This window comes from Staurois parvus, unplaced genomic scaffold (genome assembly GCF_062004578.1).
Source record: "Staurois parvus isolate SC_StPar_1 unplaced genomic scaffold, SC_StPar_1.0 ptg000860l, whole genome shotgun sequence".
Taxonomy (NCBI): domain Eukaryota; kingdom Metazoa; phylum Chordata; class Amphibia; order Anura; family Ranidae; genus Staurois; species Staurois parvus.
Window position 1 is genome coordinate 2,266,492 of NW_028318656.1, and position 12,133 is coordinate 2,278,624.

The 12,133-nt window shown below is 42.0% G+C and overlaps 1 protein-coding gene across 1 annotated transcript in view; it reads left to right on the forward strand.

Annotated features, from left to right (window-relative positions):
* Window positions 1-12,133, forward strand: part of LOC149443312 (adhesion G protein-coupled receptor F1-like) — a 47,738-nt gene that overhangs the window by 30,856 nt on the left and 4,749 nt on the right. Inside the window, exons 8-9 of the mRNA XM_089655699.1 lie at window positions 7,086-7,127; window positions 7,856-7,909. Coding sequence (XP_089511825.1) covers window positions 7,086-7,127; window positions 7,856-7,909 — 96 coding nt within the window. The remainder of the gene's footprint in view (window positions 1-7,085; window positions 7,128-7,855; window positions 7,910-12,133) is intronic.

Here is a 12,133-nt window from a genome sequence, read left to right on the forward strand (position 1 = left end):
CATGGATCTGTCTCAAAAGGTTGTATCGGAGGAGACTTGGACCATTCTGGCAATGTGAAGGTGTGAAAGAATGTGTTGTGTGTGAGAATACACATAAGGGTCACCAAGAAGAGTCGTACAACAGCAGAAAATCTCATTTGCCATGTGTGATGGTGGTGGAGAGCAAGCACACTGGCTATGAAAGTGAAAATACATCTGTGTCAGTCCTGGAAGGGCTGATCCTGGTCTACAGGGTTTTTGAGGAGAATTTTGGTGACAAATATAATGACAGAAAAGGACAATGACCCATACGATGACATGGAGGGACAATGACCCATATCATGATTGAGAAGGATGATGACCCATATGATGACAGAAAGGAACAATAACCCATATGATGACCTAGAGTGACAATGACCCATATGATGAAATGGAGGGTTATGGACCGATATGATGATCCAGAGGGACAATGACCCATATGATGACATGGAGGGACAATGACACTTATGATGACCGAGAAGGATGATGACCCATATGATAGAAAGGAACTATAACCCATATGATGACCTAGAGTGACAATGACCCATATGATGACATGGATGGTTATGAACCCATATGATGATCCAGATGGACAATGACCTCTACAATGACATGGAGGGACAATGACCCTTATGATGACCAAGAAGGATAATGACCCATATGATGACAGAAAGGAACAATAACCCATATGATGACCTAAAGTGACAATGACCCATATGATGAAATGGAGGGTTATGGACCCATATGATGATCCAGAGGGACAATGACCCATATGATGACATGGAGGGACAATGACACTTATGATGACCAAGAAGGATGATGACCCATATGATGACAGAAAGGTACAATAATCCATATGATGACCTAGAGTGACAATGACCCATATGATGACATGGAGGGTTATGAACCCATATGATGATCCAGATGGACAATGACCTATACAATGACATGGAGGGACAATGACCCTTATGATGACCGAGAAGGATGATGACCCATATGATGATAGAAAGGAAGAATAACCCATATGATGACCTAGAGGGACAATGACCCATATGATGACAGAGCGGAACAATGACACATTCAATGACAGAGAGGGACGATGATCCATATGCTGACATGGTGGGGCAATGACCCTTATGATGACTGAGAAGGATGATGACCCATATGATGACAGAAAAGAACAATAACCCATATGATAACCTAGAGGGACAAAGACCCATACGATGACAGAGCGGAACAATGACCCTTATGATGACCGAGAAGGATGATGACCCATATGATGACAGAAAGGAACAATAACCCATATGATGACCTAGAGGGACAAAGACACTTTCGATGACAGAGAGGGACGATGATCCATATGATGACATGGTGGGGCAATGACCCATTTGATGGCAGAGAGGGACAATGCCTCATACGATGACATAGGACCCATATGATAACAGCGAGGGACAATGATCTTTACGATGACAGGGCTGGAGTTATACAATTTTCCTGTTACCGTGTGCCACCCCTCTCCCCCCCACCTACAACCAACACGCCTTCATTGTGAAGTGGCAAATATACTGAGCACTGTGGTCCGCTGTGTATAGCTGCGGTCTACATCGTATAGCAGTCTTTAGCATATGGTGTTCAGCAGCATGTGCAGACTGTGGTGGTCCAGGTTGTGTAATGTGCATCAAGGTGTACAGAAAAAAAGTAGAGAAGAGATTTTATGTACAGCATGGTGTTCAGCAGCGGTCGTCAAGTTTCTCTAAGGTTTCCAGGGTCAATGGAGCAGCGTTGCAGTTGGCTATGCCGCACCCATGTGACCCTTGCTGGCCATCTTGGGTCAACAGGGTCTATATAAGTCTTTTCGCCTGGGTTTTGGCACCTTCTACTGCGTGACTAGCGTAGGGAGAGAAACTGTGATTGTTATGTAGATAGCTAGCAAGGGAAAGGTTCCTGGCCAGGAAACAAAGATTAGGGGCTCGCTATCCTGGAAAGGAGCTTCCCCCTTGGGAACAGACCAGCCAGACCACGCTTCACCCTCTAAAACAGATGCTGTCGGCACCTCTCCTCCTACACTTCTGACTACATTGAACTGTGAGTTATTTTCGTAGTGATGTTCTCCCACCAGGGTGTCTGTAACGTTGGTATTATGTCTAATACAAGTTTCAAGTTTTGCTGCAACCTGACCACGCTGCACCGGCCACACAAAATATCAGTGAATATTCCTTATCAGAAACGGCATACACACAATAGGACATAATCAGAGACTATGGACATGATATAAGAGATGGTCAGAGACTGCAGACATAATACAGTAGAGATTTCAGATATGAGATTTCAGATATGATACAAGAGATGGTCAGAGACTAGATATGATACAAGAGATGGTCAGAGACTGTGGAAATGATACAAGAGATGGTCAGAGACTACGGACATGCTGCAAGAGACTGTCAGAGACTGTGAACATGCTATAGGAGTTGCTGGAGACATACCTCAGAAGAGAGTCATAGACTGGAAACATATTACATGAGGCTGCTAGAAATCACTACAATAACATGACAAAAGAGAAACACAGATTAGTGTCTGCAGGGGCCCAGAGGGCCACACAAAAAGTGCCAAAAGGCCAAAGGTTTGGCACCAGGGGTGTACAGGGTGTGGCAGCTCAGAAAATGTCTGATGCAGCTGTGTAGAGCAGCCTTTTTCAACCAGGGTGCCCAGGCACGCTGGGGTGCCTCGAGGCTTCTTCAGGGGTGCCTTGGCAAAATGTCTAAAAATTGCCCAAAACTTGTATACAAGCCAGGGGGTGGAACAAGCCTACCCTATAGGTATTATTATTATACAGAATTTATATAGCGCCAACACTTTGCTCAGCGCTTTACAATATAACGGGAGACAATACAGCAACAATACAGATCAATACAAGAGGGATAGGAGGGCCCTGCTCCTTGGAGCTTACAATCTAAGAGGGAGGGGCTAGTGGTACAAAAGGTAATAACTGTGGGGGATGAACTGGTAGGAGGAATAGAAGATTCCATTATTAGCTGAAGGCAGGATAGGATTCCCTGAAGAGAGAGGTTTTCAGAGATCGCCTAAAAGTGAGCAGAGTAGGCGATAGTCGGATAGATTGGGGTAGAGCGCACCAAAGGATGGGGGAGGCTCTGGAGAATTCCTGGAGACGAGCATGGGAGGAGGAGACAAGGAAGCTAGAGAACAGGAGGTCGTGTGAAGAGCGGAGAGTACGGTTTGGGTGGTATTTGGAGAAAAGATTGGTGATGTAATTTGGGGCTGAGTTATAAATGGCTTTATATGTTATTGTTAATGTTTTGAATTTTATCTGTTGGGCAATGGGAAGCCAGTGGAGGGATTGGCAGAGAGGGGTGGCGGATACAGAACGGTTAGTAAGGTGAATGAGTCTGGCAGCAGCATTCATGATAGACTGAAGAGGGGATAGCCTGCGATGAGGTAGGCCAATGAGGAGGGAGTTACAGTAGTCAAGGCGAGAGATAACCAGGGAGTGAATACGTTTCTTAGTAGTTTCAGAGGTTAGGAACGGGTGTATCTTGGAGATGTTGCGGAGGTGAAGTCTACAAGATTTGGACAGCGATTGGATTTGGGGCTGAAAGGACAGATGGGAGTCTAGGATTACACCTAGTACCCTGGCATGAGGGGAGGGACTGATGGCTGTATTATTGATCTTGATGGAGAAGTCAGGGGAGGAGGCACAGGCTGGGGGGAATACTAAGAGCTCAGTTTTGGAAAGATTGAGTTTGAAGAAGTGGAGTGTCATCCATGCTGATATGTCGCTTAGTAGGTTAGTAATGCGAGAGGAGACTGAAGGGGTGAGGTGAGGAGGAGACTGAAGGGGTGAGGTGAGGAGTAGAAAGAAAGATTTGTGTGTCATCAGCATAGAGATGGTACTTAAAGCCATGGGAGTTTATCAAGTGACCAAGGGAGGAGGTGTAGATGGAGAAGAGAAGGGGTCCAAGGACAGAACCTTGAGGGACCCCTACAGAAAGAGGGAGTGAAGAGGAGGAGCCAGAGTTATAGGTAACGCTGAAGGAGCGCTGCGATAGGTAGGAGGAGAACTAGGAGAGAGCAGAGTCTCGGAAGCCAAGAGAGTGGAGTTTTTTGAAGGTACACAAAGATACAGGTTTTCATTGTGAACTTTTATAACCTACCAGCTGCCAGCGTCCTGACAACCAGTGACATCATCAGTAAGAAGCAGGGCTTTTTTTTCAGCTGGCACCTCCAGCAATTAATGTATGTACAATAACGGCAAGGAGTGCTGGGGTGTGCTGAAGGGTCTATTGATGCTGGCTTCTGGGGCATCTATTGTTGCTTGGTGGGATCTATTTTTATGTGGCAGTCTATTTTTGCTTGGGAGGTCTATTGCTGCTTGGGGGAGGGCCTATGTTGCTGGGGTCAATTGTTGCTGGAAGGGATCTACTGTTGAAGGAGGGTTGCTGGCCACATTAATGCTGGCTGCTGTAAGATCTATTGTCGCTGCTGAGGGTCTATTGTTGCTGGGGTGGTATTTTGTTGTGGGGGTCCATTGTTGCTTGGGGAGAGTCTATTGTTGCTGGCTGTGGGGTATCTATTTTATTACTTTTCTTGTAATTTCCATACAACTTACTTAGCACCACAAAATAATTCTTGGTTCTATACTCTTTAAAAAGGGCTGTGATGGGATATGGATAGAGAGTGGAACCAGTGGATGGTCCTCAGAGGTGGGTGGGGGGAGACGAGATGTGGCTCAGAGGGCAGGGAGTTCCTGCACCTATTTATCTGAGAATAAAAGCCCTTAGAAGAAGGATGTTGTTTGTCTGCACAGTATCCTAGTTTGACCCTTCCCTGCCCTTCTCCGTCTGTGCTGGAGTCACATTAGCTGACCAATGGAGAAAAACTGACGGGAGAAGAGAAACATCGGAATACTAGTCAGTACCAGTGTGCAAAAGTGTATTTGCTTTGGACGAATAAATCACCTCTAGTGTTGGGTGGGTAGATGTTGCTGCATTATATAAAACTATTAGAATAGCCTTTTACATTTTAGAATGGGGTGCCTTAAGACTGTTCAAAATTTTAGAGGGTGCCACAAGACTGTCCATAACTTTAGAGGGTGCCTCAAGACTGTCCATAATTTTAGAGGATGCCTCGGGACTGTCTGTAATTTTAAAGGGTGCCTCAAGACTGTCTGTAATTTTAAAGGGTGCCTCAAGACTGTCCGTAATTTAAAGGGTGCCTCAGGACTGTCTGTAATTTTAAAGGGTGCCTCAAGACTGTCCATAATTTTAGAGGGTGTCTCAAGACTGTACATAATTTAAAGGCTGCCTCGAGACTGTCCATAATTTTAGAGGGTGCCTCGAGACTGTCTGTAATTTTGGAGGGTGCCTCGAGACTGTCCATAATTTTACAGGGTGCCTTAAGACTGTCCATAATTTTAGAGGGTGCCTCAAGACTGTCCATAATTTTACAGGGTGCCTCGAGACTGTCCACAATTTTAGAGGGTGCCTCGAGACTGTCTGTAATTTTAGAGGGTGCCTCAAGACTGTCCATAATTTTACAGGGTGCCTCGAGACTGTCCATAATTTTACAGGGTGCCTCAAGACTGTCCATAATTTTAGAGGGTGCCTCAAGACTGTCCATAATTTTACAGGGTGCCTCAAGACTATCCATAATTTTACACGGTGCCTTAAGACTGTCCATAATTTTAGAGGGTGCCTTGGGACTGTCCATAATTTTAGATGGTGCCTCAAGACTTTCCATAATTTAAAGGGTGCCTTGGGACTGTCCATAATTTTAGAGGGTGCCTTGGGACTGTCCATAATTTTAGATGGTGCCTCAAGACTGTTCTTAATTTAAAGGGTGCCTCAAGAATGTCCATAATTTTAGAGGGTACCTCAAGACTGTCCATAATTTAAAGGGTGCCTCAAGAATGTCCATAATTTTAGAGGGTGCCTCAACACTGTCCATAATTTAAAGGGTGCCTCAAGGCTGTCCATAATTTAAAGGGTGCCTCAAGAATGTCCATAATTTTAGACGGTGCCTCAACACTGTCCATAATTTAAAGGGTGCCTCAAGGCTCTCCATAATTGAAAGGGTGCCTCAAGACTGTCCATAATTTAAAGAGTGCCTCAAGACTGTCCATAATTTTAGAGGGTGCCTCAGTACTGTCCATAATTTTAGAGGGTGCCTCAGTACTGTCCATAATTTTAGAGGGTGCCTCAAGACTGTCCATAATTTTAGAGGGTGCCTCAGTATTGTCCATAATTTTAGAGGGTGCCTGACTGAAGAAACGTTAAGAAACACTGGTGTAGAGTATGTTGCATACAGCATACAATGCACAGTGGTTTAGATCATGTAATAAACAGCATGGCCTACAGAGTAGTTGCCCTTAATGAAGGTTCTTTTACGTTGGTGACCCTTAAAATGTCAATGTGAAAAAAAAAATTACGTTGGTGCTTAGTGATGAATTTGGACCATTTTGGCCAGTGGAGGGCACACATCTGGTCACAGAGAATAAAGAAGTACAGGGAATAAAATGTTTGAGGGTTTTTACATGAATTGGTCACAAAGTGATATGCAAGAGGGAGACCAAGAGGGGTGAGGAAAAATGTACTGTATCAAACAGGGGCAGGATTTTAATTCAGGAATTAAATGATGGCGCTGGATGGACAAATCATTCAACCACCTTCTGGAGATAAAGTAAGACGAGGACACTAGTGGCTAAATGGTTAGCACTTCTGCCTGACAGTACTAGGGGTGTTGGTTCAAATCCCAGCCATGGCACCACCTGCCTGGAGTTTGCATGTTCTCCCTGTGCATGTGTGACTTTCCTCTAGGTACTCTGGATTCCTCCCACACTCCAAAAGACAAGCAGATGGGTAAATTGGCCCTAGTATGTGTATGAATGTGAGTTAGGGACCATAGATTGTACACCCCTTGAGGGTTAGGGACTGATGTGAATGTAGAATATATATGTAAACTGACAGCACTATATATGTACTTGTAATAAAGAGTCATAGGGTTGAAGTGCAGATGCATAATTTTTTTAACAACCTTTTCCTCTACTTTCATAGGGGTTTTTCATTTTTACCTTCGGCTGCCTGCTGGATAAAAGGGTAGGTGACCCCACATTTTGTGATAATCATACATGCATGGATTGGCCAAATCTTGAATTTGGGTGGTGTATCCCTCTCAGATTGCCAACATTAAGTCAAATCCCTAAAGTGGTTGTAAAACTCTGAAATGAAAAAAATGAATAAAGCATATCCTTCTATAGTGTGTACTAGCCTCAATCCAAAGCGCCTTGCCTGTTTCCTCTCTGATCGCTCTTCCCTCTGCTATCTGTCACGTCCGACAGTCTAACCCAGGGGTGTCAAACTGGCAGCCCTCCAGCTGTTTCCAAACTACAAGTCCCATCATGCCTCTGCCTTCGGGAGTTATGCTTGTAACTGTCAATCTTGCAATGCTTCATGGGACTTGTAGATCAGCCCTCCAGCTGTTGCCAATCTACAAGTCTCATGAAACATTGCAAGATTGAATTCCTGATCATGTGACGGCGAATCACGGCAGTCACATTGCCCTAAAACCCTGCCTCGCCTCCTGCCTTCTGAAACCTGTGGGAAGCACCGGTGCCAAGGGGTTAAGCTTTCCCCACTGCATCCAAGGTTGGGAAAAAAAAGTTTTTGTCTTCACATACACCTTAATATATATATATTGTGAAGATGTAACAATACAACCAAGTTCCAGAAGTAGACGAGTGAGGCTAGTCATGCATGACTTAAAAGCAAACATAAAAGCAAACCTATTGAATAATAATCATAGAAAACCTATTTTATCCTTGCAGGTGATGGATTTGGTGAAGAAGCGGATCTCTAAGACCCCTGTCCTCAGCAGCACCGTAAGTCATTTTTTTTTGTTTTCATCAACCAAAATAGATGGTTTAAAGCAAATCTTAAGCTGACCATACACAGATAGATTTTTGGCTACACATGGAAGAAAAATTTTAAATATATTGCCAAATATTTGAAATGCTACAATTTTGGCCGTATTCAATATATTTCAAAATATATTTCAATAAATTATATATATATATATATATATATATATATATATATATATATATATACACATACACATACACACACATACAGGTGAAACTCGAAAAATTTGAATATTGTGCAAAAGTTCATTTATTTCAGTAATGTAACTTAAAAGGTGAAACTAATATATGAGATAGACTCATTACATGCAAAGCAAGATAGTTCAAGCCGTGATTTGTCATCATTGTGATGATTATGGCTTACAGCTCATGAAAACCCCAAAATCCACAATCTCAGAAAATGAGAATATTGTGAAAAGGTGCAATAGAAAATAGACCTGGTCTGTTGCTCAGTGATTCAAAGTCCTCTTTTCTGATGAGAGCAACTTTTGCATGTCATTTGGAAACCAAGGACCCCGAGTATGGAGGAAGAATGGAGAGGCCCAAGGACCCCGAGTATGGAGGAAGAATGGAGAGGCCCAAGGACCCCGAGTATGGAGGAAGAATGGAGAGGCCCAAGGACCCCGAGTATGGAGGAAGAATGGAGAGGCCCAAGGACCCAGAGTATGGAGGAAGAATGGAGAGGCCCAAAGACCCCGAGTATGGAGGAAGAATGGAGAGGCCCAAGGACCCCGAGTATGGAGGAAGAATGGAGAGGCCCAAGGACCCAGAGTATGGAGGAAGAATGGAGAGGCCCAAGGACCCCGAGTATGGAGGAAGAATGGAGAGGCCCAAGGACCCCGAGTATGGAGGAAGAATGGAGAGACCCAAGGACCCCGAGTATGGAGGAAGAATGGAGAGGCCCAAGGACCCCAAGTATGGAGGAAGAATGGAGAGGCCCAAGGACCCCGAGTATGGAGGAAGAATGGAGAGGCCCAAGGACCCAGAGTATGGAGGAAAAATGGAGAGGCACACACTGCAAGATGCTTGAAGTCCAGTGTTTAGTTTCCACAGTCTGTGTTGATTTGGGGAGCCATGTCATTGCTGATGTTGGTCCACTGTGCTTCATTAAGTCCAGGGTCAACGCAGCCGTCAACCAGGAGATTTTGGAGCACTTCATGCTTCCTTCCGCAGACAAGCTTTATGGGGATGCTGACTTCATTTTCCAGCAGGACTTGGCACCTCCCACACTGCCAAAAGCACCAAAACCTGGTTCAATGACCGTGGGATTACTGTGCTTGATTGGCCAGCAAACTCGCTTGACCTGAACCCCATAGAGAATCTATGGGGCATTGCCAAGAGAAAGATGAGAGGCGTGAGACCGAACAATGCAGAAGAGCTGAAGGCCGCTATTGAAGCATCCTGGTCTTCCATAACACCTCAGCAGTGCCACAGGCTGATAGCTTCCATGCCACGCCGCATTGAGGCAGTAATTGCTGCAAAAGGGGTCCAAACCAAGTACTGAGTACATATGCATGCTTCTACTTTTCAGAGGTCTGATATTGTTCTATGTACAATCCTTGTTTTATTGATTGCATGTAATATTCTCATTTTCTGAGATTGTGGATTTGGGGTTTTCATGAGCTGTAAACCATAATCATCACAATGATGACAAATCACGGCTTGAACTATCTTAATGAGTCTATCTCATATATTAGTTTCACCTTTTAAGTTGCTGCACTGAAATAAATGAACTTTTGCACGATATTCTAATTTTTCGAGTTTCACCTGTATATATAAAAAATAAATTATTATATTTATATTATATTATGTATTGTATGTTATAATTATAGGTGTTAAATTACTTTTTATATGTTAAAAATAAATCTGCATAATATATTTAAAAAAATATATATTTTTAAAAATAAGATATATTTTTACATATATTTGTAAATGCATTTAAAAAACGTAGACTTATTTTTTTCAGACCTACAGTATATTTGAAATGTATTTTTAAAAATATTTTTCATATATTTTGTAATAAAAACGCATTTCTACATGCAGTATGTATATGTGTGTGTGTGTGTGTGTGTGTGTGTGTGTGTGTGTGTGTATATATATGTGTATATATATATATATATATATATATATATGTGTGTATATATATATATATATATATATATATATATATATATATATATATGTATGTATATATATATATATATATATGTGTATGTGTATATATGTATGTGTATTTATATATAAATGTATTTATTGAAATATGGCCAAAATTGTAGCATTACAAATATATGGTAATATATTTGGGAAGTATATTTTTAAAATATATTTAAAATATATTTTTTTCCACATGGGTATAACACTACCCCCTTAGGAGTCTCTGACATTTTGGGTCCCTCTGCACGGCCAAGCAACGCACATTTTCTCAGACTTATGTTCTGGAGACAGTAAACAGTCCTTGAGCTTGTTTTTTTTTTTTGTTTTATTAGGGGTATTAAACTTGGGTGGGGTAAGGGATGCCCAAGGAACAGTGAACCAAGGACAAACTCTTTAGCAACTACGTACAAGTCCATGGAAGGGTTTCTTTTCTTTGAGAGCTCTCCAGCCTCTCTTGGTCTACTACCCCAAACCCCAGATAGTTCTCTATCCAGCTGTCTGGAGGAATCTCTGGACAAGGGTATTCAGTCCCATATGGAAGAAAAATATATTTTTAAAAAATTCTTCCCAAATATATTGACATATTTGAAATGCTACAATTTTGGTCATATTCAGTATATTTAAAAATATATCTTAATAAATATATATATATACACAGTACTATGAAAAAGCTCATAATTTAATATAAAAATCTAATATTCAAAAAAAGTAATAAACAATATTATATAACATTCTAATAAATTAAAGTACAGAAATTGCCTTCATGCTAGGCAGATCCAGATAAAGTTATATGCAAAACTTGATGCTTGACTCTGTCTTCCAGGTGTCACACATGGGCAGTCAGACCAGTCAAAATTGGCAGTTGGTTTCCATTCATATGGCTGTCTTTAGTTGGCCACTCTTGATGTTTGGACCCTTATTGTTCATGATACTTTTATTTTTTTTTTAATTTGTACTCACATCCAATTTTTCATGGGCATGTCTCGAGCAGTACTTATACACAAAGTTTACAGCTACAATCACGTCAAGCAAGACGGTTATTGTACAATGGTTCACTTTATAATTTAGTTGTCTGAAACACAGAATGCAGTTTTTGGGATGGACGTATAGGGACTTTTTATTTGAATTACCCAAGTTGTTTAGAAAAAGTGTTCATTATCCTTTTATTCTCTGCAGGCGACTACTGTCAGTTCATTCTGAAGACCACGGCTGATAGGAAGAAGACAACGAAGGGGTCACCCACCAATAAGTGGTATTTTGGGCGGAGCCTGAGTTTGTTTCCACTGCTTTCCTGTATATTCTTGGAGGTCCTGTGTAGAGCTTTCCCTCAGCCTAGTTCCTGGCTATACCTCAGCTCTCCCTGAAGTCTCACTTCTGCTGCCACAAAAGACACTTCTAAAAGTTGCCAGTCCTCCTGCTGAATTTGTAGATTATTCCATGGGTGTCACCGTATTTAGAAGCTTTGGTGTAATATTTTAATCTTGGCAAACAAAGATGACTGGAGATGAATTTTTGATAATATTCTTTCTTTGCAGAATTCAGAAATGTGGATATATAGAATATGGCTCCATCCATAATACAAGGCTCCGCCTTCTCATTTCATGTCCAGCTCCGGGTTCTATAGACTCATGTGGATATTGTTGCATTTTATTCTTGATCTCTGTATGGTGTAATATGTTTTAAAATGCAGATTTCCTGTAAAATGTTTTCCTTTATGGATACAAATAGGATGTCATTTGAAGTGACACCAAATGGTGTCTTTTATTCTCCAAACACATCCGCTATTCAATGTCCCTGCAATCTATTTTCCCTGAAATTGTTCCTTTCTATGTTTTTCTGCCTTCTTGTGAGCTCCCAAACCTCTGCTTTTTGCACATTAGTTGTCATGTACAATGCTCTATGCACTACCCCCCTTCGGAGTCGCTGAGTTTTGGGTCCCCCTAAAGCTCTGTACAGCCAGGCAACACGTGTTTTCTTCCACACTCTGATTTCAGAGTCAGTAAACAATCCTTGAGCTTGGTTTTGTGA